The sequence below is a fragment of the Rhamphochromis sp. 'chilingali' genome, assembly GCF_963969265.1.
Source record: "Rhamphochromis sp. 'chilingali' genome assembly, chromosome: 20".
NCBI lineage: Eukaryota > Metazoa > Chordata > Actinopteri > Cichliformes > Cichlidae > Rhamphochromis > Rhamphochromis sp. 'chilingali'.
In genome coordinates this window covers 30,741,924-30,768,941 of record NC_137947.1, presented here as the reverse complement: position 1 = coordinate 30,768,941, position 27,018 = coordinate 30,741,924, and the positions used below count along the sequence as shown (strand labels likewise).

General features: G+C 40.6%; 1 protein-coding gene across 1 annotated transcript in view; it reads right to left on the bottom strand.

Annotated features, from left to right (window-relative positions):
- Positions 1 to 27,018, bottom strand: part of hectd2 (HECT domain containing 2) — a 63,926-nt gene that overhangs the window by 20,898 nt on the left and 16,010 nt on the right. Inside the window, exons 3-16 of the mRNA XM_080869887.1 lie at positions 24,859 to 24,997; positions 24,642 to 24,744; positions 24,377 to 24,466; positions 23,730 to 23,794; positions 23,398 to 23,443; positions 19,756 to 19,865; positions 17,626 to 17,774; positions 17,411 to 17,534; positions 15,238 to 15,334; positions 14,988 to 15,095; positions 12,466 to 12,598; positions 8,156 to 8,244; positions 1,930 to 1,994; positions 1,603 to 1,696 (exon numbers count right to left, since the gene is read on the bottom strand). Coding sequence (XP_080726013.1) covers positions 1,603 to 1,696; positions 1,930 to 1,994; positions 8,156 to 8,244; positions 12,466 to 12,598; positions 14,988 to 15,095; positions 15,238 to 15,334; positions 17,411 to 17,534; positions 17,626 to 17,774; positions 19,756 to 19,865; positions 23,398 to 23,443; positions 23,730 to 23,794; positions 24,377 to 24,466; positions 24,642 to 24,744; positions 24,859 to 24,997 — 1,412 coding nt within the window. The remainder of the gene's footprint in view (positions 1 to 1,602; positions 1,697 to 1,929; positions 1,995 to 8,155; positions 8,245 to 12,465; positions 12,599 to 14,987; positions 15,096 to 15,237; positions 15,335 to 17,410; positions 17,535 to 17,625; positions 17,775 to 19,755; positions 19,866 to 23,397; positions 23,444 to 23,729; positions 23,795 to 24,376; positions 24,467 to 24,641; positions 24,745 to 24,858; positions 24,998 to 27,018) is intronic.

Below are 27,018 nucleotides of genomic sequence, written 5' to 3'. Positions count from 1 at the left end.
TCAAAACATCACTACCTGCTATAAAATATAAAATAACAGACGCTGAACAAATTGCATTTACTTTATTTCTTAATCTGAGCAATTTGCATTGATCAGGATGGATGTCGATCGGCTTATCCAACGCTGTGGTCCAAAGAGAGGCGCTCTGATGTTCGGACATTCTCAAAGTTAACGAGACAACATCAAAATTAATTTGCATCAATTCAATCTTTATGCTGCTCGGAGAATGATCGAGTCCAAGTGATGAGGCACGTGTACAGTGATTTATTCTGCATAATAACCTCAAAGAAAACCAAGTTTGGTTTCTACACGACTCAGCTGGAGTGAAGGAGTATCTCTGGATCTTATACATGACAGAATAGGTGTGTGTAGTGAGAGACTGACAGGTGGATTATGGGTGCAGTCTGTCATCATACGGTCTGTTATGGTGACGATACGTGGTGCTGTAAATAGTGGCCAAAAGAACAAGACGACAGATACCATCGATGGAAATGAGCTCTCTCTGGGTTCAGCTTTACAGACTGAACATGCTTCTCTGCTGAGAGCTGCACACAGCCCTTTCAGCCACTGTCTGTGATTTTCATGCTTTATTTTGCCACTTGGTGGCTGTAATGTTTTGCATGTTCCACATCTTTTGTGATTTATTCGCCGCGTTGTGCGATGTGAACTGTTTACAAAGAAACCAGGAAACAGCCTCTGACAGCACACCGATGAAGCCACAGACCCTCGGTATGCTTTACTATCAAATCCCAAAGCTGCGTGTGTGATAGACTTTATATAAAAGTGTGTGTAAGGCAAAGAGAAATTTACTAACTAGGTGTGAGAGAAACTGGGGGGAGCACTCGGCAAATGAAGCTAAAGTTTCCAACTATTTGTTACATCAACAGTTAAATGTGAATTTGACCAAATCAAAGAAAACACAGCGAAAAAAATCTTGAAAATCTATGAAAAATGAGCATGCACAGCTGTGGGCTGGCACACTGCATGAAAAGACAACCCAGCACTATGAAAATTACACAAGGGAATGTGAGCGGGAGAACACATGAAGCTAGGTCAGAGGAATGCAGGGCACTTAAATCACTTAACCCCAATCTCACAACAGTGCATGGAGTTAAATTTAGACTCCTCAAAGAGAAGGATTATGGGAAAGACGAGGGTGAAAGGCGAGCCGGAGAGTTCATAAGTTTAACTCTGGCGCCCTCTAGTGGCGGGCAAGAGAAATGTAAGCGTGAAAATGGTTCAACATTACAAGATTTTAGTTTTCCAGAGTAATTTAACAGCTCCTACATGTGATTTTAAGAAAAGAAAAACCTAAACGTGTTAGTGTAGTGCAACCCAACCAGCATTCCCAGCTTAAAACACGACTTTGTGCCACTGTGTCTTTTACAAAAAGTACCTTTGGCACAGCCTATATGTGCTGAGGGTTTACCTTCTTTTCCAAAGCATGAAAAGAAAGAGAAAGACGATCCTGTCCAAACACAGGACAGGTCCCATCAAGCACAATCAAACTGACTGAAGAGAACATAAAGTCAGTCTTTTTTATAATGAAGCTAATCTGAGTCTCTAACTAGAGAGCAGAAGAGGTGTAAATGAAATACCTACCGGCATGATCTGCTGCAGGTCGTCCAGGGTGGCATTTGCCATGCCAACGAGGGCATTTTGGTCACATGGTACAGTGGGTGGTGTGAGGAGCTTCCTGTAAGAACAGAAGAATTACAATTATTAAAGGTTACTTCATATTATTCCCTCTAAATGTTGGATTGTGACATCTGAAAAATCAGCAAAAGTTTCTACAGCATCTCTATGATTAGCTGCAACTCGTGCACAGGAAGCTTTTGCAGCTGTGAGGTGATCCATCGCTGACAGCAGCGTTACACTTTAGATTCTGCAGAAGAAGAAACACTGTAAAAGGAATGGAAACTCACCCACCTGTAACAGTAGAGAGGGAAGTGGATGTCCAGCGCGATGCTGTTGTAAACAGCTAAGCCCATCAGCTGATCAGACATGAGGTTAAGGAGGAAACAACACAATAATGTAACGCAAAGTAAAAATAAGCTTCTCTCAGTCCTCGGGGGGAGACTCTGAATAATTATGGGTCTTTTTTGTTTTAAGTTTGTTTTCATCTTTATTATTAACTTTAAGTTGTCTATTATTGTATATTTGTTTTGTATTTTTCTGCTACACAAATGTCACTTAATTAATATATTGACTGATTGATATTTCCACGCTTAAGTTAAAATGCTTAGTTTAGTGTTGAATGTGGGCGAAACTGTGAAATTACTGTAAAAAAAAAAATAAAACCAACAAATTGAACTTATGAACAGTCATCTAAATTTTAGTAGAAGGGAAATGTAGGTCAGGGAAAACAAACAAACTGTGCCCTTCATTGTTTACCTGTGAGCTATCATCATGTTACTGCAAATATGCTAATGGTTACACGAGCCTTTCATATAACAGGAAACAACTTTTGGGGTTCTGAACCTGGAGGGAAACGTGCAGAAGGTTCAAATTTATATTCCCAAACCCAACAAGAGCACTTCTCTGTTGGAGGAACTGCCCTCTGGGCCAGCAGCAATATTAAATTATATTTCAGTAACAAACATTTCACTTTTCATTAAAAAACCTGATCCGCCAACGGAGAGAAGCATGCAGCTAACACTGCAGCTCAGATGGAGGCGAGAGCGTTTAATCTGTGCCGAGCACGAAGCTCTCAGACACACACTTTCATTTACGCAGTGTTGCGCACATTTACAATATCTAATATCACAATTAATCTAATTAACAAAAGAACAAATTTATTTCTCTTTCGTGCAGAGCAAACGTTACGATGTCAACCTCTGTGTGTGTGTGTGTGTGTGTGTGCGTAGGTGATAGAGAGTTCACGTTGTGAATGTCACATGGTCATACAATTTTTTTCTTCATTTTCTATGTGAAGGGCGGCGGCCCTACACACTCACAAACTGCTCACAGCTGCTGCATGTGGCGACCAGATGTGGTGTAATTGTGCATGTAGGTTGAGAGTGTGTGCGTCTGTGATGTGAAGACCACTGTTACAGGTAGGTGACACACATGTATGCAAATAAATAAATCGCTCTCTGTGCGCGCACACACACACACACACACACACACACACACACACACACACACACACACACACACACACAGAGGCCCCAACATGAAAACAAACATAAACTGGACCATTAGCGCAACCATTTAGGAGGCCATTAAGAAGTCACACACACACACACACACACACACACACACACACACACACACACACACACACACACACACACACACACACACACACACACACGCACGGCACCTTAAAGCATTTAGCAGCCCTGGTTCATAAATCTACACTTTATGGGACAGGCATGAACAAAGCTGTCTCCCTCTGTCTTTTATCTCTTTATCCACCTCTCCTTACTCCTTACGTGCCCACTCCGTTTCACAACCCCTCTCCATCCCTCTCTCTCTCTCTCCTTCCTTCTTTTTGCTTTTCTGGTCCTTAAAGTCAGAGTTTTCTCATCGCCGACGCAACCTAACGAGGCACAAAGTCACATGTAAAATCTGCAAATTAATTCTGCTACTGATAAGTTTTTCACACAGGAAGTGCTGGATAAACGAACAGGTTTTATGTCACAGCTCGTCACAACCTTGACGAGGAATACTCGGAGCACCGCGCAGCATCGCTGCTGCTCTGTGGTAACTTCATTACAAAACACAGATCAGAGTACGTGACGACTAACACAAAACTTTAGAGCTTCAATTAAATTAGCACACACCAGCTGACACAGAGGCCGCCTCGTGGAGCCGCCCCCTTCGCATGCTGGCCTCCTTACACAAAGACTCTCAGTCTGCAAACAATCTCTTTAGAAAGGTTTACAGGGTGTGATGATGGCAGCAATATTAGGGCTGAACAAAAGATGTTTTGCACGCCAAAGCCAGGGTTAGAAAATGCCGTTTTAACTCGTTCACACTAACGATTCGGTTTGGCCTCTCCCGTTCGCCTACATCTCTGCTCTGATGTTATCCTTATCCATGCAAACCACATATGCACATGACTGCTCGATCACAAATCCTCCTGGTTATGAAGTCCAAACCCAAAAAAACAAAGAAAACAGAGAAACAAACAAACAATCATCATAAAAAATACAGATTTGAACGCTTTCACTGGGATGCAGCTGATCTCCAGTCCAAATGAAACTGAAAATGTTTTTTGTGTTAGTTTTACATAATTTCTTCTTGCAGACGTTTATGATTTTTAGAGCAATTATTGTAATTATTACAACATGGTACCAAAGGTAGAATAATGACATTCTAATAGTTTTAAGCTAGATATGATTTTCCTCCAGTTATTAATTATTCTCTTTTTTGGTCATTAAAAATAATATGATTAGTTACCACATATGGATCTTTTTTCACCAAATTCAGGCTTAAATAATCAGGAAGCTGTCCTCGGGGGATCCCCGTTCCAGGCTCTCAGGAACCCGCAAAGACTGTAAGGATGTGCCCGTTGGTCTGCACCATGCGACAAGGTGAAAAATTTAATTTTCAGCTCTTATTTTTATTTTCATCATCGCTCTCCCCCTCTCTGTTTGTGACACACTGTGCCTCATAAATGTGGGGGCTAAGTAAGTGGCTGACGGTCGTTACTCTGACCACCTCTGCAACGTGGTTTTCACTGTCTGTGTGGCCAGAAACAAAGACTAAACACAACATAAGTGAAATAATGATCTGAGCACTGATGAATTAGGGATGTGAAGTAAAACAGCAGTTCCATTAGTCTTTGTGATTGTTAATATACACACAAAAAGATTTTTAAACAAAACAAGTATGTATAGTGTGTATAAAAGCACATGTAACTCAACAGCTGATGATTTTACACACAGAGCGCTGGAAACATTGCAGCTGGACTTTATTTCGGCCCCGTGTTCTGGCAGATAAATTGGGTTTCATCTTTCCACGTGTTCATCTCTCTTTCTCATCAATGTTTATTCCACTTTGTTTACATCTGTTTATATTCTGTCATTTCATTTGACATCCCCCCACTGCACCACTTTCCTTTTCACTTATCTCCCTCTGTTTAGTCTCTGTTACACACTCTCTCCCTGCCCTCTGCCACATATCCACAATGATACAGTGCTGCCATGGCGACAACACAAGAACCAGGGAGACAGATAAATTAGCTCCCAGCACAGACACACATGTGGAACATGCAAAAAACACCCAGCAGCAAACACACATGTGTAAGTACACAGATTTCCACTTCTTTCTTCTTTTGCTCACTCACTGATTCGACAACTGCACATTTATGTTTCCCTCATTACAGAGGACTCGTTTACTGAAGACGTACTCCGACCTTAACCGCCGCTGTAACCGAAAACTGCCTCATCCCAAAAATTTATGTTTATGGGAACTTAAAGTTGAACGCTGGATCCCCAGTGTGCGACTCAATAAACAGATTTATGTTCACACACACACACACACACACACACACACACACACACACACACACACACACACACACACACACACACACACACACACACACACACACACACTCACTAACCTGGCGAGGAACGGCAGCTATTAGGTTATGTAACCTTTTGACAGTTCCCAGCTGGCTAGTAACTGAGCCCGAAGTGCTGAATCACTTTCTGGCCACATATTACACACACATGAACTCTATGAACACACACACACACACACACACACACACACACACACACACACACACACACACACACACACACACACACACACACACACACACACACACGCACATAAACTTTCATTGAGGAGAGAAGAATGATAATAATAACACAGGGAGGCTGTGCTGTGCATGAATGTGTAAAAAGTGAGTGAAACAATGCAAAAATATGCAGGTCCGTTTTAGGTGGGGCCGAGTCAAAATGAAGGAATGTCCACATGAACTGAAAATATTTTAAATTGAGTGAAAAATTGAAGCTAATCTCAGCCCTCCGACTGGAGAACAGGCATTTTACATTTCTGACCACCTGACTATCATTTCCTTTTCCTGCACGTGGCAACTTTCAAGCTACACACGGTGCAGTTAGCTCCAACAGCCTGAAAGAAGGTGGGAAGGTGCAGCTGCCTGTAGTCAGAAAGCTGTCGGATACAATGCAGTAAAAAATGTATTTAATTTTTAAAGTTCACATTAACACACTAACACCCAGTCTTGTAAAACAGCATCCAGATGGATTTACTGTATATAATACTGTATTCACATTATTTATTTATTCATTGTAGTTGAGTTTAATAGGAATAAATGGTGTGTTGTATTTACTGTATTTAACCCAGACTGCAATCCTTCCCTGACCTTAACTAAAGTGCTTCTGTTGTTAAAACGTAACCACAGAGGGGACTTGCAGTCCCTGGCCTCTGCTCCCACCATCCACCACATCCACCTTCCTGTGACTTCTGCGTACTTACACGCAGTGAATGGAAACTATGATGCTCGCGAGTTAAACTCAGACGGCAATTATGTGCCTGAAAACTCAGCGAGTGGTTGAGTTGATGCATGAACAGAATTTGTAGAAGACAAAGAAGTACATTTTGTAGTAACTCTATTACAAAACTCTGCAGAGCAGACAAAAGGGAAGAGAAACTGGACCAGAATCTTTGAGGACTGGGTGCCAGTTAAAGGAGCCAACATGTGATAATGCAGGAAACATAAAACCTATCATTAGTGTTTGTAATGCATCTGCTCAGAGGATCGTGCTTTATGTTCAGAATTGTCATTTTTGTGCTGGTTCACGTTATGTTGTTTTAACAGCTTGCTGTTAAATTTCCTGACCTGAAACTGAAGACAAATGTTAACTTAATCTTGTTCCAGATTGACCTGTATGATGTTAACTGTGGATGAATGAAAAGCTTGTAGTGCGTCTGTACTTGTTGCACTTACATAACAGCTACCAAAGGCCGCCTATAGCCCGTGAGCCACACTTTGAGAACCCTGAAACAGCAGGAGCAAAACAGCTGATCTTTGGTGCGTTTCAGGCTGAAGCAGAAGGATAAGTGATGAGCTTCACTGCTGACTGAACGTTTGCATTGACTTAATGACACAGACTGTATATAAAAGACAGAAGTAATGATGTCACAGTTTCAATAAAGCATATCATGCTTTATTGCCGGTTACAAAGTTGTATCAATAAGACTTCAAACTAGCAGCTGAACCAAAAACTCATGAAGGAATTGTTTACTGAGGTCACAGATTTACAACTGGAAGGCAAAGGAAGCGCCCCCTGCTGGCCATTATTATAACTGGGCTGATCATGTAACTCATGTACTCACACTAACAACAAATATGACTCAAACCTACTGAGAGGAGCACTACAATCATTTTCTCATAAACATGCAAACAATCAGACTTCCTTTTGCAATGTAAGACGCTGCCCTCTGCTGCCCAATGAAAAGCAGGTTTAAGGCAATTCTATATTAGGCTGTGTCCATTTTTGGTTTACAGTCTGTGATAAAAACATACTTTTTTAATATCATTTATTATTTAAAAACACACAAACCTGCTGTGATTCTATTTGTATTTGTTATGAAGCTCTTCGCTGAGGTCTTGTTTTAGAAAAATGATTCTGACCACGTCGATTCAATTTTATGTGCTGCGCTGAAAAAGCCTCCACAGAGCGAGGCGTATTTGTTACATGTGCAGACCCACGGCCTAAACACACACATTATAGTATCTTTTTCTCCTTTGCGGTTTAAAACGGAGGAGTGTTTGCTACGTCAGAGGGGAGTGCACGAGGAAAGCTCCTGTGTGTGGTTATTTGTGCCCGTCTGCACATTACACGCATTTATAGTCCGACCCTCCCAGAAACTCAGCAGTTTTGTCTAGAGCAGAAAAGCAGATGCTGTGAAACTGCTCTGCAGCTACAAAAACAATGAAAACGCATTAAAACGCTAACGTGGGAGGTGCTAAACAAACTGCTCCGATGCACGTTCATTAAAAAAAAAATATATATATATATTATTGTCCTTCTCTTAACTTGAACCGGATAACGTAGGCAACCTCGTTAGGCTCATTAGGACCTCCAAAGAGCTCATTTATAAAGCGCTTAAACAACATTTAAAGCTTGCACATACCCTGATGTTTGTTGTTGTTCTTCATAAAGGATACAGTCCCGACCAACTGGAACTCAGAGTAGTTGTCACACTTCCAACTGCTGAACCAATGGCAGCGTGAGTCCTTCATGTAGGTAAACATCCCTAAAAAAAGAAAGTACTACATTTAGATTGAACACATCTCTTTTATTTAATTCGATACATTTGATTGGTAGAAAAAAGGATACAGGAAGTGATGAAGGCAAAAAAAAATAAAGAGGAAAGGTCATTTTTACGACAAACAGAGGGTCTGAAGAAGAAAAGACAGAAGAAAAAAGACACCTGGTACATGTAGTTGCACTTTTCCCGGAATCAGTGAGTCCCTGTTAAATTAAAAAGTGTCCACCTAAAGTTTTCAACTCAGGACTTTCAATCAACTGTCCAAACTTGGGGGAAAAGGGATTTAGGTTGAGTCGAATTGGAAAGTAGCAGTAAAACTGCACTGAAATCAAAAGCACTGCTGTTACTCTGAACACAAGCGGAGATAGAAACCAAACAGCGCGGTTTGGGAAAGTGTCGACTGGACTGCCCTGCAAGTTGAAATGCGAGGCTGAAAGAGTGCCTGGTTCATCACTGAGATCACTGAGCTATATCAGAGTTAGAGGTTGGTTCGCATCTTCCCCTCATGTGGAATTTTAAATGCACATTTGGAATTTGTGAGAAGGGGGATCAGAGGGTGTGCACCACCTCCAAGGGAATTGTGGTTCTCAAAGGGTGACCGCCTCTGCAGTTCAGCAAGCAAAGGACACTGTCCCCAACTTCCATCAATGTTGTAGAGGTGTGTCAACCAGGACAGTCCAATGGTATCAATGATGTGATTACATCACTGCTGCAGGTGTAATGTGTAGGTGTGTACATAGCACACGCTTCTTTAGCCTCCACCTGAAAAGCTTTGCTGTTTCACTGCTGATCTGCTGGATGTCAGTCACATCACCTCTTTTCTGATTAGAGTTTCTCTGCAACTGCAGCACCTTGCTGACGTCCTAAGCATATTAAATATTTAATTAAAATAAATAAATCATTTAAAAAAAAAGTAACACACAAGTTGTTGAGACTCGAGCGCTGCTGAAACTCTTCCAGCTGTGACTGAAAGAAACAGCAGCAGTCTGTTCAGAGTGGAGACTCACATCTGGACCACTCACATCTCTGAACACACAAAATGGAAAAGACCTCATGTATAAAAGAGCCTGTGTGTGTGTGTGTGTGTGTGTGTGTGTGCGCATACACCTGTCTGTGTGCAGCTGGGTGTGTGTGTGTGTGTGTGTGTGTGTGCAGAGGTGGGGATTTCCCTGTGCTGCTAATGAGGGGAACACAGCTTTCATTGAGTGTGTTGCTTTGGGCCGACATCCCCCTGGCACCGACAAACACAGACGACCGCGGAAAGATGGAACGACGATGGAAAGAACAACTTGACCAGAGCGGAGACGCAGAGAGCAGAAAACGCAGATGCACAGGCAGACGCTCGCTTGGTTCCACTCGAGTATATTTTATGCAAATTCCAACATACTGAACTACAAAGGCTGAACGGACGCGGCCGAAACTTGGAGAAAATGCTATATCAATATTGTAAAAAGGGTTTTTTTTGCCCAGACGTGATGTGAGAATCGTTTTGCAGTTAGGGGAAATGTTGGAGCGGCAGTGATGGAAACACACTTGTTGAATTGAAAAATGGAGGAAGAAAGGCTTGAGAAATGTTTTCCTCACAATTCACAGAAATTCAGTTTGGACTGAGATCTAAATGATTTTTGTTAACCACCAACTCGCCACCATTTGTGAAATGTGCAACTCAGCACAGCGCAGCTGGAAAGCGGTGAATAAAATAACTGTTTGTGATAAGTGCGTTCAATCGAGACTTCACATTAAAGGATTTTTTACTGTCTCCCCAAAAGAGCAAAACCAACAATGAAAGTATGGCGCTATGAAGCACTGTGTATGTATTTAAAGGCTGATATAACCCATGCATCTGTGCGCTGCTGTTCTCCAAGAACTATTAATAACACATGGCTGCACTATGCTGTGCGACATGCGCTTTAATTACCACGAACAGACACTGCAGTTTGTCCTGAGTGAATCCCACACACACGTGTAGTAATCCACCACTGAAAATAGTCCCCAAAAATGTGCCGTTTCCTCAACTTTGTTTCATGTTTGCTTAAAACTAGACTTTCCAGCTGTTTTAGGAAACTGTTGAATCCTTTCCAAAGGGAAATATTTGAGCCCTTTACTTAAGATTTATTTATCCACATTACCAGCGGGCATGGAAGTGAGAGTCTTTCGCTGCGTTTCCACCAAAGGTCCACGTAATCTTAGTTAATGTGTGAAAACTTGCCAAGGAACTACAGGTTCCTTCAGCTGTTGGTGACTGTCAAACACAGACACTTATAAAGGAAAGGCGGAGCAGCCAGCAAGTTCAACTCAATTCAGTTTTATGTATCTGGGGCCAAAACACAACAGCAGGTCAAAACCCGTCAATACCACTGAGAAATAAACTCTATTCAATTCAGTTCAATTTTATTTACACAGCGCCAAATCACAACAACAGTCACCTCAAGGCACTTTATATTGTAAGATAGACCCTACAATAATACATACAGAGAAATAACCCAACAATCTGAAAATATGACCCCCTATGAGCAAGCACTTTGGTGGCTCAGGGAGGGGCGGGGCCATCTGCTGCGACTGGTTGGGGAGAGAAAAAGGAAGACGGGATAAATGACATGCTGTAGACGAGAGCCAGAGATTAATGGCCTTTTTATAAGTATAAAAGGATGAGCAATGAATGACCAATTTAGAAGAATGTGAAGGTAGAAGCTAAACATGTGGAACGATGGGGAAGAGGCGGCCTTGGCCTTGAGGAGGTTGTTTGTTGCGGTTGCTGACGCTGGCTTGACCAAGTAAGACACTAAAGATATTAAGTGTGAAGAAGTCTACGCTGACAGTTAACGACTATAAGCTATTACACAAATACAATAATCAGTGTCGGAAAAGGAAGTGCAGGGATTGTTTTAAGCACAGCAGACAGTCACACCAGTCTCCCCTCTGCTGCAATTTTACAAACTGGACTACTTCAGCCAGCTTTAACAGGCATTATAGGCCTTAGAAGTACTCATCTTTCTCCAGAATCAGTGTTAAACTATAAGGTGAAAGTGATACCTGCAACATCACTCAAGCACTTCTTTGCATTACAGAGCTACTGGTTTCAATATGATGGGAGGTTCTTGGGTTTTTAAAAGAAGAGTATTGGAAAAATACTCATATTCCTATCATTAGAAATAATAACGGAGTAAACCCTCTTATGTCCAGGATCTCTCTCCGTCCAGTCAACGCCTGCCTGAGGCCTTTCCTTCTCATTTGACTGTATTTTCCGTTTTATTGCCTTTTTTGTGGCGAGTTCTTTCTTTTACTGAAAGAAAAGTAAAGTTTCCACAGTTTCTCCAGCTGTTCCATTGTCCAGCATTCTTGCTACTGGGGAAAAGTTGCCAATAGCTACTGGGAAAAAAACAAGTTCTAGCTGAGAGGCTGAACACAGAGCCAGTCAAAACTTGGGACACGCATAAAAAGCAAGGCTTACACTGAACCATCTAAATAATAATGGTGTCTTTATTCTAAAGCTGTCACATCGAGCAAACGTCACATCAAACACAAGCAACTTTACATGTGATAGTTTTACCGGTCGTTGTAGAGCCTAACGCAACTGTAACGAGAAGGAGTGACTTAGCCGTGTCTGGCTTTAGATTTGGAATAAATCGTGTAAACAGAGCTAAAGGAGTTTAAAAGACTGAGAGAGCAACACTGAGAAAGAGATAGGCACAGTGACAACAATGGCAAACAGAGATAATTACAGTCAGGCAGCCAGAACAGACAAAAAGGAAAAGAGAAACAAGAGAAGAAGACCATCATAATAAGAACTCTTCCAGACTGAAATGGCAGCTAATTATACAGTTGCCAAAACCAACACGGGCCACTTTTCTCAGCCATCTGACACTTATTCCCGCTGCAGTTTCACTGACCCGAAAACTCACAAAGCACGTCCACCGAGGCCTCTGTCTAATAAAAATGTACTTTCCGTTTTATCCAATAAAAATACGATTTTTTTCCGCTTGACTTCAATAATAAAATACAGCTTCACTTTCCACTGACTTTGTATCAAACGGGATTTACCTTCCAGATTTTCAACCTTATCTGTTATTCTCAGCTGCTCCCTCGAGACCTATTCAAAGAAAAGCTTTTTTTCCATTTTTATGATGAAGGCTGGATTGTGGACACTCACAGCCCAGCAGCTCATATTTCAGTGTGAATGACCTCCAATCTGAAACCCTGACTCACCGTAGTCTGTGTGAAAGATTTGTCGGACGAGTAGCAGGAACCACTCTTTCGTCAGGCCGCCCATGTCCAGCCCCGCCTCCCCGACAAAAGTCACCCGCAGCTTCTTCTTTAGATCGCATCGCTTCCTCGTCAGCTATCGGCGACAAAGAGATGAAACAAACACACACACATTTCGTTTCAGTTTGCATTGCAGAAACACTTGCTGCAGAAACCTTTGTACCCCTTGGATGGGTAAGAGTTGCAGCGCCTGAAGCGTCTGATGTGGGGTTATCCTGGGTGACACGCCTTGGCAATATTGTGTCCAGCTGTTCTGCATGTGCTTTGTGGAACTGGTGTGTGATTGCTCTTATGGTGCCCTGTTTGAGATGCTTAAGAAATCTGGGGTATCAGGCCCATTATTATGGGTTATTTGGCTCCTGTAGAGCACCAGGGAAAGTTGTGCATTGCTAACAATAAGTCAGCAAATGCAAAATTGACAGACCAGTGGTTGCGGTGTCTGCTGGGATGTGGATGCTATTTGTTCTGGTAAAGAGAGATATGACAAAAGCAGCTGATTTACTGGTCCATCTACACTCCTACCCACATCTATGGTCATGATGAGGGAAGAAGTTATGAAAGGAATTATGAAAACTGCAAGCAAGAGCCCGCAGAGGCACTTTCAGCTCTGCTTCCCAGACTAGGTGAGGAGCTCAGTGGTTCAGGAGGTGCTGAGAGTAAAACTGCTGCTCCTCCACATCAAATCAGACCAGCTGACCAGGTGCCTCTGGACGGCTCCTGTGGAGGTGTTCCAGTCACACCCAACATGGGAAAGATTCCAGTGCAGATATGATGGAGAGATTATGGTTCTCTTCTGGCTTGAGAACGCCACAAGAGCTTTAGGCACAGGTCACCAAGAAAGAGGACTGGTCTGCTTAGACTGCTGCTACAGACAGAAGCAGTAGAAAATAAGTAGATGCGGAAATATTTTCTGGGTAAAAAAATGACATCCTCTGCTATAATTTCCCATAAACACTGTTACTTAAGTTGCTAAATGGTTTCTTCAAATGAAAGTATGAAAATGCTGTGATCATGTATTCCTCAGTGTCTGCAGACTGAATATCTTCACAGGGACAGACCAGCAATTAAAGACCAAAATGAAAGACATTTGGTCTGAACCTCACTGCAGGAAGAAAATAACATTTCACATAATTTAGACTTGGATTTTAGTGTTTATCTCAGATTTACGGTTACATTTCAGATTGACGGAGGTTGAGGGTGACACATGACTGCAAAACATTAAAGGCATACTTGCTGATCCTCATGGCAGGGTCTATATATTCACTGGCCGATATTCCCAGTATTCCCACATCACAAGTTTCCAATTTTTCCCCCTTGCTTAAAACAACATTTTAAGAAATTTTTTGGTTTTTGGTTGTTATCACACTCTCAGATGTCCTAAAAATCCCAGTTTACACCCATGAGCTTCTCCTCAGTTCCTTCTTTTTTCACGATCTTTGCTCAGTACTTCAGTGGAGAAGGCACATTAACACATCTCATTTTTCATTAAATGACGCTGAACCTGCACCAATCTGTGCTTGTGTATTTCTAAAGAACATATTGTTTTCTGATTGGCTTTCTGGTATCAACTAAAATTGCATTAGGACATTTAAAACACACTAAACATAAATTCACAGTGTGTTATGGCTCAAGGTCACTTCAGATATCTGCATATAAATATGTGTAAAGATAGTAGACAAAGGATGAGTTTTTAGGGACATGAATGTTCCTGGTTTGTCTTAATTTTAATAACCAATCATGTATGAGCAGGTACTGACCAGGTAAACATGGACAGCAAAAAACAGAATCCATTTACCAAAATTCAAATTCAAAAACACTGGGCATTGTCTAAAGAGGACAAAAGGTTTTTATTAGCTTTTTCTAATTTATTAACGATCATAAACTATGATTGGCAGACACATCAGGAAGTCTCGGCTCAGACAGCTGCTAGCATTTGTGCCCTTAGTTTGTCAGCTGATGGGTTAACGGGTTCTCAGATTTGTTTTTAGAAATCAGAAATCAGACATAGTAATCAGTAATAGGTTTCCATGCAACTGCCATACATGTTATCAATTTGCCCCTGAATTTGCCCCTAAAAGGAACTTTCTACTAAGATTACCAAAGCAGCCTTTATAAACCACCAAAAATAAAGCATAAAGCACTAAAATCAGAGAAACTGAATTTAGAAATTCCAGTTCGCACTGGAATAAAAATAACTTTCTGATAAAAAACAGAAAGATATCATTGGGAATTTGCAGGAGATTTTTTTATCTTTCTTTTTTTAAAATAAATAATCATCATGGCAGTTGTTCATGCATTAAAGATCAGACAACATTCACATTATTTCTAATTAATAAACGCCCTGATGACACCAGTCTACACTGCATGCTTTAACTTGCATATTTCAGTTTAAACAGTTTAAAAGATGTTTAAACGTCTTGTAAAATGATTATACATCAAAAACTGAAATTTGTGAATGTACTAACCTCATCCAGTGAGTCGCTGAGAAGCTGTGCTCGTCGTACTTTAATGTTGAGAAACAGAAGGTTCATGTCCACTCTCTGCCTGCGAGAAACTTTACTGACCAGACTTTGCTGTGAAGCAAAAACACAGAATCCTAAACTCAACAGACAAGCATTTGTTGCTCATATACAGCTTCAGCAAATCTGCCTGCTCTGTGTTTCCTTATTACAATATTTTAAGGCTGGAATCAGGCTTTGTTAATGTGCGACTCACCCTGGCCTGACTGATCATCTGTTGCTCCGAGTCTTTCTGGATGATGGCTTTCTTTACCACCGTCGAGAGGATGAAGGGAAACTGACAGAAAGAAAACCTGAAAAAGAGGAAAAAATTAAGAATAGTTAATAATTCTCAGGCAGAGTTTCTTAGTCTGTTTTTCTATCAGCAGTTTCATAAATATGTCTTTCTGTAACTGCATTTCTGACCAGCTTTCAAGTGTTTTCAAAATTCTATACTTTACCCTAATGAGCAGGCTCTGAAGTCTACACCCTCCAAGCCACATGAGCTCCACAAATCCCCCACCACACCAGCCAGAGGCTGTAAGAGCCGGTCATTTCAACTGTAAACTCCAGATCCATTTTTTTTGTGAGACATTAACGAGCCGTGACACAGCGTGAAACGAACTTCACGGCTTCTGCAAGTCTTTCCATAGTTCTGGATAAACTGCAGCTGTGGAAGCGTTACTTTATTCAGCTTTTGAGGAGATACTCAATTTCACTTCCAGGAATCTTCAAAGGGATGTTAGATGACTTGGTCATGAGTAGCACTTACTCAGGGTAATGTACTGTAATATGGAGGGGCAATTCTAATAGGAGCTTACAGGCAAGTCTAAAAACGTTTTTTTTTTTGACAAAAATCAGTCATCACTGACTATATCATCAACCAATCATTACTACTATACTGTACTATACTTTACTACACTACAAAGTAGTACAGCATTTTATGCTTTCTATTTATTGCTGAAATCTGGAGAGTTTTCAGTTCATACAAAACTAAACTGATGAAGATTTGAATAACAAAAGTGAAGTGAATCAGAGTCATTCAGGTTTTGTATTATTGGTCAACCAATCTGAATCCAGATGACATTGATTTAGTCTCTTATATAGAGCAACCCAGGGTTATGACTGGATTTGAATCACAAGTTAAAGTAGAGTATGTTACCTTTTTGGTATTTTCAGGAACATATCTTTGTGGAAAAGTTGTGTATCCATGAGAAATGAGCAGCTCTAGCATAACCTGCTACTGCAATCAACCATAAACTTGTTACGTAGCAACAAATCAACTACTCACATGCTGACTACCATATTCAGTGATCTACAAGAAAGAAAATAAATGCCTAGTTCATACAAAATTACAACAGGGTCTCGTTTGCGCCAGTTTGTCACCGAAGAGGTACGCCCCACCAAAATGAGAGATGTCAGCTATTTCATTACATGCAGTGGTGTAAATTTAATGTCAAAGTTTCATTAGTTTATTATGCTGCAGTAAAGATGCTTGATTTGAACAGAAATGCATCTATGCTAGCAAGAAATTATTCCTACAAATCTATATGGTAATACAACATATCTCAATCCGTAACAACAAACAAAGAAAGAAATATTCAAAGTGTTCTGGTACCTAATATTACTTCAGTTATGCCTTATCAGCCTATGCATGCATTTAAAGCCAGACGTGGTCAGAATGGCTGGCTTTGGTGTCGACTACAGTAAGCCTTGGTCCTTCAATTTCTTTGTTATTTAATACTTGAGTTGGATGATACAAGCAGTCGTACTTTTTGGATTCGGTTTTAAAAGTTTGTTAGTTAAGATATTAGTTAAGAAGCCTGAATCTAATAATAAAATTTCAAGCTTATGTGTTTTATAATTATATTTACATCATTTAACATTCATAGAATTACAGCAAGATGGTGCCATCTTATATGCCGTTAGTTCCACTACATTGTCAATTTATGGACTAAGAAAATGTTTGGGGGCTCGTCCGGGATTTTCACCAGGACAAGCCCTCTATCACACCCTTTCTATATGATAGTTTATATATATATATATATACATGTAAATATTTTAACCAAAAAGGTCATGTCCATCTAAAAGTTGATTATTGTTAAATTGCAAAATGACTCAAATGAAGTCCTGGAAGTAAAATGTATCCTATCGCCTTTGGTGCTCTAAAGAACGGTTCAAGTGAACACTAAATTTTGCGATTAAATTGAAAATCATGTTCAGCTAAATTTCTTGGCAGGTAATTTGTCCAGTATTGGCTGAAAGAAAACAAACCTAATTGCAAGATATGACTTTTAGATTTACTAATGATGCAAGCATCAGGATTTAGCAGGATTGAACCAGATGGAAAATTCATACAGTTTAATGTATACAGAAAAAACACAACTGACCTATTTGAGTTGCCATAGTTCTGCCAGGTCCTATAATCCTCCATAAAATCTATGTGTTCAAGAGTAATGTTGTAAAAGTCAGTGAAGGACATGATTGGAGGGGAGGAGACACTGTTGGCTGCATCTGAGGACAGGGAAACAAGAATAACAGTCAAATGTGACAGAAATCATCTGCAGCAGACATCGAGATGTTATTAGTTTTGCAAGAGACTCACTGAAGAGGCTGAGCACTTTGGTTGCAGAGGGAATCCACCAGGCGCACTTGGACAGAGGAGGAAATTCATCTGGTTCTGCTGGAAATAGGCGAGTGGAGATGAACTGCAGGAGGCGCTCTACCAGTTGTCTGAAACGCCTTGCAGACAGTCTGACACACACACACACACACACACACACACACACACACACACACACACACACACACACACACACACAGATACATGGAGTTAATACTGGTGGCTTGGCAGAGTCAAACTGCACCCTGAAATATACATGTGCACAAAAATAGATGTTTACACTTCAAGGAGGAAAACTAATAGCAGCTTTGGAGAAGTTTGGTTTTTGGATCTGAGCAGAACTAAACAGAACTTCTAATTTGAAGCAGCTTGCTAGTAAATCATTACCACAAACAGCATGAATTCAAATGTTCCTCATTCAAGCCGAGAGGGAGACGAACAGAAGCTGGTTTACATTTGTGCTTTCAGGCTGTGTGTGATGTTTAAAGTCTTCTAGCTGGACAAAGTTTATATTTGGACAGTGAGGAACAATGTAATTAAATAAGATAAAGAAATTTATAAATTAATAAACATGCTTTTTTTCTATTGGAGAGAAGTTTAATATTTCATAAGCCCCATAACTATTAATCTCTTACTGTTGATTACTGTGTTGACATTGTGAAAAATTTCTTTTATACTAAAACTCCCAAACAAGCTTCCAGTCTTTGCTTTCACGTCCAGGGTTCCTGCACCATAAGGACTGGATCTAAGACTTTTTTTACTGCCATTCTGAATAAAACTTTGGACTACAGCTTGTTGGGTTTTTGCAAGCAGATTCTCAAACATTAAAACAAATGTGTCCTTGTTAGCATCCACAAAAAGCTGAAATGAGATTTCCATTCCATTCCCTTGCTCGTATAGACTATTTGAGTCATATGTTGCCTGGCACCAGTTTTAGTCATGTAGTATGTCACTGACAGATTCACCAAACGTGTTCTTAGCAAAACAATATATAATGAAAGATGACCTGATAAAACTTTTCTATGATGTTTTTCTATATTCAAGCTAAAGCAGATAATATGTGTACAGTAACACAACAGCAGACAACAACTACAATACATTAGCACACAATGTTGTAACTCGCCATGAGTTTTTTTTTTTAACTATTTAACATCCGGCTAGTCACTAGCAGCCCACCTATGATTAGGGTAGGGTCTGGCTTATGTTGACCCCTTTTTTAAATATAATATAATGCCTATTTGGAACAGTCACATAGAAAAAAGATGCAACAGCTGATGTATGACTCTTTATTTGTAATGTAACATGTTGCAGTTTCTAAAGTTTTGCCAGAAACATTTTGCCAAAACAAAACTCAAGCCATGGACAGATTATTGGTGACCTGGTGGATGTCAAGTAGTTAAGCATACTCTTTTAAGTAGAACAATTCTATTATACTTGACAGTTAATCACAAATACACGTTTGAACTTTTTTTTTCCCAGAAGGGAAAGTGTTGGCATGCAGGTCGCACTGTGTGGGCTGATTAGAGTAGGGAAAGCAAAGCTGAAGACAAAAACCAAGCTGGATGTAAAAAGAATGCGAGTGCTGTGTTTTGTCAAATTTTAGGGTTTGCACCAAACGACAGCAGAGATTCATAAAACCTCAAAACTGTGTATGTGATATGCATTAAGAAAGTGAGACTAAGCAGAGTAGTTGCCTAATTTATGTTCTCATCTCACAATTTATCACCTGCTAACCCTGCTGCAGAAACAAGATGACAAGAGCCAATCCGCCCACACATCCACGAGTTATTTAAAGCTTCAAATCCCACATTTTCCACAGAAGGCTGCACAATCTCTTTAACATACAAAATCCTCTCTCCTTAGATCCAGTGTGGATGACGAAAATCAGTAAAAGACAAAGTAATTCAAATGTAAAGACAAAGAAAATATTCTGTAGCTTTATAGACGCTGTAAAGAGACATCAATCAGAATATGATACCTGACATTTTTATTGTTTATTTAAACTGCGGTGAGGTCCATTTGTTACTGGCTGCGAACCAATATCAAACTGGTTACCACACACACGAACACACAGACGAACATACAGACGCTTGCACAGAGTTTTGGACTTACTTTTTGAACCAGTGAACCAGGAAGTGATGGTCAGCCTCAGACAAAGCTGCGATCTGCCTGAGCAGGTGAGCATAGATCACATAGGTGCTGGTGCTTGAGTACTGTGGGTTCTACACACACACACACACACACACACACACACACACACACACACACACACACACACACACACACACACACACACACACACACACACAGCAGAAACACATAGTTAAAAAGCCGGAATCCAACATGTGAACTGAGACGGAAATCGTAACACAAATGTCAAATGTATTGCATGATGCTACTAACAGAGACCTTAACAGGACAAATTGATAGAGCAGCAACTTAGTGCCTGGATGCATGTGAATGCACATGGCAACCATGGAAACGTACACAATTCAAGGTATCCTCTGCTTAAACATTTATGAGGGCATGTACTGTCTTGTATTAAATAGTATGTGAGTCAATATATACTACAAATAACTGTTATTTATGCGGGGAACATGCTAAGGTAATGAACCACATGTTCATTTTACTTGCAGTAGTTAACCATGTTAACCATTTTTGAAATTCACTTTTTTAAACATGTACTTTTCAAAGAGTCTTTTTTTAAATGTCCACTTAGGTGGACAACATACGTTTTGACTGTGTGGCAGGGCATGGAGTGACACATCAGCCTCCTATGTAGTGGTTTATGTGCAAGTATACCATCAACACTGACACAAATGCAAGAACACAGCCTTTGAATAGCTGTCCACTGTAGTGACCGCTATGTGTGAAAGGGTTAAATTGAGTTGACTGATTAAAGCATGCTCGTCTGGTGAAAGCTGTCCTGGATAATCTCAGTAAACAGTTTTCTGATGACTTCATGGGCTCATTTACTCATTTCGAGTTATAAGGAATAAAACAGTACATTTGTTAATAACTTCACCTGCTGGTTTCCAAAGCTCCATCGTGAAGCCTCAACATGAGGATTTTTGTCATCAGAGGCGGATGTGACTGTTAAACTGCATTCTCATTGGTTCACAAACTGTCAATCACAATTCATTAGCCGATGGGCATAGCCCATATAAGCCTTCTTTCTGAAACTTAGAGTTAAAGGCTACTTCTACCTTTTTATACTCTAACAGAAAGAGAAATTTATCACATAATGAAGTCAAAGGCGAGACCATAAGAGGACAGTTTTCAGTGTTGTTTTCATGGACGACAGTCAACCAAGAAAAACACGGAATAGAAATAGAAGGAAAACATCACACTTGAGCTACACCAATTACTGGATGGCTGCTTTTTAACTATGAACACTATGGATGAGCATTTACATGCAGATTCTGTCTCAGGTGGACCTTCTCCAGTGGACTGCTGCTTGTTTAGGGTGTTGTTCAGATCAGCAGGATAAGCCATGAAGTGTTGAGCAAGAGTCTGAGTCAAGTTTGTGGAACATTAGTTTTCATGAGTTTCTTATTCTTTTATTACTTGATAGGATAAAATAAAATAAGTTTAAGAGCATCATGAAGTGGGAAAATATGACTGATGGAGTTTATTCTTTATTCATGTTCTAACCATAACCAAGTGGCTTTTACCGCATGCTTGTCATAAGCATATTTTCCCTGTTTTATTTCTTACTCATCTCCTTATTTCTGTTGTTGAGTGCATTTTTAGATAAAATAAAGTGACCATAAATATCTCATTAGTTTGCATTACTAAGAAAATACTCTTTTTGAGGAAAGTACCCCTTATTTTGATAGTTTTGTGTATGATTTCTTTGACTTTTTAGAACATTTACTCACCAGTCTTAAACCTTTCATTTGGGATCACGGGAACATGCGTTAAAGGGAATCTGCTGGGTCTCCCACAAGCATCCAAACAACCCTCAAACAACCCACTAGACAAATTTGTTTAGATGAAAGAATGAAAACAAGAGTTAACTGCCCCGGTGGACTTCATTACGGCCTCATGTTCTCAGCTCTTATTAATTAACTTGGAGAGTACAACATTATAACATAAAGAAATAATGGGCAGAACTATGAAAACAAGTTGAAACAAAACAAAACAATGGTTCAAGTTGAACATAATGTTTGAGTTTTCCATTGAAAATGCTTCATGCTCAACATACGGTTCATATTTGTAAGATCCAGAGAAGGCTGGTTTACTGCAATTCCTTAAAAATCTCTCATTCGTTCAACTAACTGCAGGGCTAAAGGCCGACTGAAGTAGGATTTAAATGATTGTTATTCTTTACTTTTTTTCCTCAAGTGTGACCCACTTTCACTTTGACCGCACGCGCACAAGTTTGGATGCAATAAAAGTAATAACAAATGACAAAATGAGTGAGATAATCCCGAAAAGCTCACTTCAGTCTGAGAATGGTTATAATGCACAGATGAAGGGAAAAAGAGATGAATTTGTAGCAACCAGAGCCCATAAAGGAAGGAGAGTCATCATCAGGCAGGAAACCAACAGTCCTCAACTGCAAAATGACCTCATCCAGTCCCGATCTGTGTGTTTGTGTGTGCGTGGTTATGTTCTCATGAGAGCTGAAAGACGAGACAAGTCCTCAAAGTCAAATGGGGCAAAATCAGAAGTTTGGCTCGGCCGTGTGTGTGTGTGATGGAGGGTGGAACCACAGTGGGACTACTGTAGACTGCTGTCTTTATCTGATGCTGATCCCCAAAACCATATATGGGAATCAGACTGGACGGAGAGAACGAAAGACAGACCGAGATGAAAAATAGCATCAAAGAAAGATCCCCAAAAAGAGAGAAAGACAGAAGACTGGAATGAAAACAAGAGGCAAGATTAAGAAGAATAGCAAAGGGAAATTTCAAAAAGAAAACAAAACATTTTGATGAAAATGTCTTTGTTAAATAAGAAAAAATATGGGCAAAAACTACCAAATTTAACAAATGTTCTCAAGTCCCAGTGACGTAGGCTTAAAAACCAGTCACTGAGCCCATGGTAACTACCGATTATTAGGGGACAAAAATGTGTAAACGTTAACTGTTTGGTGAGAGGTTGTTTGCTGACTGTTGTTACAAAAAACTGGTGGCAAAGAGTGCTACACCGAAAACCTTGTTGTTTCGGTAGCTCGAAGGCACCAACAGCACCCCGACTTCAAACACTTGTGAAACGGAACAAACCAGAACAGGAGACCATTCACCGTCAAAGTAAAAGTTAAACCTTTTGAAACATCTTGGTTTCAGCGGAAAGGGAAAACTTTTATTTTGAAGGTCTTTCAGGTCATTTGAACAACCTCCTTTTACTGTCGCAGTTTCATAGTCACTCAGTGGTTACTTAGCAAGTGTTTGCAGACAATCCCAAAAAGCTGATTCTGTTCATTTGGATGTAGCAGATAGTGAAGAAGTCACTTGGATGAAAACTCTATGTCCAAATCAACAGAATCTACTTTTTGGGATTTCCTTACCTGGATGATTGAACATGCATCAAGACATGATGCATGTTTAAGTGTAAAGTTGCCAACAGGGCGCACTGTTTTAGTCTGTCAGCCACTTTGCAACCCACCTACACTCTAGCTCCCACTTTCATGCTGTATCTGACTTAATCAGCTGTACTCTCTGTTCTCATTTATTTGATTTCTTCACTGATTTGTGATGAAGATTAGTTCACTGTAAGGGGCCTTCTGGGTACTCCCCACAATCGTACCTGAACGAGAATGAAGTAAGCTCGCAGATCATCTTTTGTCCGAGGCCTGAAAAAAGAACAGACCAAACCCAGAACACAGTGAGACACTGTTAACAAATAGTCCCACAATATAACAAATAACTACACCAGCAAAGAGGTACAAAACAGAGATTCAAGGTATTACTTTAAGCTATTTTACTACAATTTAAAATAAATGAACAAGAATTCCAACATCAGTGATTAGAATGTGAAAAATATCAATGAAATGTTAATAATTTCCTTTCATAAAAGCATGTATAGTAAACTTCATAAGTGGAACATGATAACACAAAGATGCAGAGAGCTCGTCTCACCCTTTCCACTCCCTCAGCAGGCTGTTAATGATCCCTTTCAGCACTGACTTCTGGATGTCCTGAGGCTAAAAACACAACCGAAAACAAGCTTAGTGTACAGAGGCCTACAAAGAGAAATAAAAACACTGAACGGCATATTCATCTAACCTTTACCACAACAGGAAGGTCACTTGTTCTACTTTTAAATTGAGAAAACGCTCACCAGGTGTGGACGACTCCAGTACTACTGCGAGGAACCCTGGAGTCAGTTTTGACCAGGATATATCTCTTAATACACATAACCCAAAAATCTCTATGACTGCCTTGTTTAATATGTGCAATACTGATCAAATTAGAAACATGCTAAATGCTTGATGCTAAAAAACTAGTTCACTTCTATGCTGGAGTATTGTCATTCCCTACAGTCAGTTCCTAAAAGCTCCCAGAAAAGCCTTAAGCTGATCCCAGCAGTTGATCAACTGCTGGGATTTGCTCCAGCAGTTGCACACAAGGTGTTGGCTGATGAGGCCCATCAAATGTAAAATATTTTACATTCAAAAGTGATTACAGGAAAACTATCGTGATTGCAAACAGCCAACAAACGAATTTCAGAGTATTTTCTCCTCGTTTCTGAGCGTATGTAAGCATGTCTGAAGGTGTGGTCTCACCGTGTTGAGCAGTGCGTCATAAACAGCGTTGACAAACTTGGTGTTGACTCCTGAGTCCTCTATAGTGTTAAACAATCCATTCGCCTCTCGCTGGGAAAGGAGTGACGGGGAAAACGAAGGCAGAGTAACACACGGAGAGAGTTAGTGAAAACTGCTTTCCCATCGCACCACATCGTAAAACAGTTCTGTGAAATTTTACCAGCATTTAAAAGTGTTTTCTCACAACAGGCCATTCGCTGAGAACCAGATTCTGTGTGTGATATACCTTGAAGGCAGCGTTGATTTCTATGAAGGAGTCAAAGGTTGTCAGGTAAAACTCCCGGACCTCCCTCCAGTCTCCTGATTGGAGGGCACGCTCCATGTCCTCCCTAGCAGCCAAAACACACGAAAGACTTCACGGAGACCGACCTCTTTACCTTTGATTTAAGGATGTTTCCTGCATGTTTAAAGTGTGTTTAAAGCTCCAGCGAACTGACACCTACTGAAACTCCTTGGTAGTCTTGGTGCGCAGGGGGATGATGGGGTCAGAGGGGAATGGAGCTTTGACCTCTGGAGGAAGAGTGTCGATGGAGAGCCGATGCTTTTGACGAACATTGCTGCATATCGGAGGCAGCTCTCTCCCTGCAGGAGAGGAAAATAAAGAAGAGGAACCAGTTCAACTATAGCACACTCTCAGTAACACTGACCATCTGCACAGAAAACATGACTTAAGGAGTTCTTTAAAGAAAAAGAGTTTAAAAAGGAATCTGGATGCCAAAGTAGAATTTTACAGGAAGCCACATCCTCTCATTTTCTCAGCCTAGTGAGCTACACAATAAAAGCTTTCTCAGCTATAGCAGCACTCACAAAGGCCTAATCACGGTCATAATATAATATCAAGTCTGCTCGTTAAATGTTCATAATGTAAAGCAGATATCTGGTTCAAGACATCTTGTTTTATGTGCAGATTATTAATAATTATGCAATGCAATCTCTGTTTCGAGACCCTCAAAACGCTTTACAATTCCACTATTCATTCACTCTCACATTCACACACTGGTGGAGGCAGCTACAGTTGTAGCCACAGGTGCCCTGGGGCAGACTGACAGAAGCGAGGCTGCCATATCGCGCCATCGGCCCCTCTGGCCATCACCAGTAGGCGGTAGGGTAAATTGTCTTGCCCAAATAATGGATGAAGATGGATGGATGGATAAAGATGGATGGATGGATGGTAGATGGATAAAGATGGATGGATAAAGATGGATGGATGGATAAAGATGGATGGATGGATGATTGATGATGGATGGATGGATGATTGATGATGGATGGATGGATGATTGATGGATGGATGGATGGATGGATGGATGGATGGATGGATGGATGGATGATTGGTGATGGATGGATGGATGGATAAAGATGGATGGATGGATGGATGGATAAAGATGGATGGATGATTGATGATGGATGGATGATTGATGATGGATGGATGGATGATTGATGGATGGATGGATGGATGGATGGATGGATGGATGGATGGATGATTGGTGATGGATGGATGGATGGATATGGATGGATGATGGATGGATGGATGGATGGATGGATGGATAAAGAGGGATGAATGATGGATGGATGGTCGACGAGGGGTGGATGGATGGATGAAGAGGGATGGATGGATAAAGATGGGTGGGTAGATTCAATAAAAACATCAAACTGTTAATTACTCACAGCTGTAGATCTGCAGCTCGACAGCGTTTAAACTGACACATGGAGTGAAAATGAAAATAAAAACAACAACTGCAAAACAGACATTGGGCCTGTTTTGAATGTTTCTCGGAACATGTAGGTGTAGGGAATATGTGCTGGGAGACAAAAGAGGTCCACAAACAGAGAAATGAATCAACAACAGCTATTAACCCCAATCAGTGTGCAATCACAGAGGCCAGGCTGCGCTGCATAACACACATGCATTCATCTATCCTCCCACACTGATGACCATCCATCCATTCTCTTTATAATTAGCCTCAATCCCAACACTAACAATAGGCAGGCGCAGCCCTGTCCAGGTGCATTGTGGATGCTCATTCTGCAGAAGTGGAAGGATTGTGCAAGCAGAAGATAAAAGGGACACAAGAACAGAGATGGGCACGTGTTATATCACAGAGAAACTCCTCTCATCCACCAACAGAACAGCTAAATGTCTGCATTTTGTCCCGAGGGTGAGGAAAGATGCTACAATGAAGAAATCATTGTTTTAGAAAAAGTAATTAATCCAATAGTGAAAAAAAATGTGTAGAAGTAGATTTCAAATAGAAATTTCCATTTCATCACTCGTTGTGATTTTCTCAGCCTCAGTGAAAGATGCCCCCCGAGTGCACTTGTGTCAGCAGGCTGCCAGTTTGGTTCGGTGTTGGCTGAGGATTTAGTACCTGGTTTACCTTTTACTTTTCTCCATCAGTCCAAACATCTTGTGCTGCTCTGTGTGTATCTGATTGCGCACAAAACAAGACGTTCTGAACCATGAAACTGTCCAAAGAGCATTCCAGACAATGGATCAAACCGCTGATCAAAAGTAAACTTTGTATTGATGGTGATTGTGAAGGAAGATGAAAAGGAACAAGCCATCCTCTGTGGATCAAGAATATCAAACATGCAAACGGTCCATG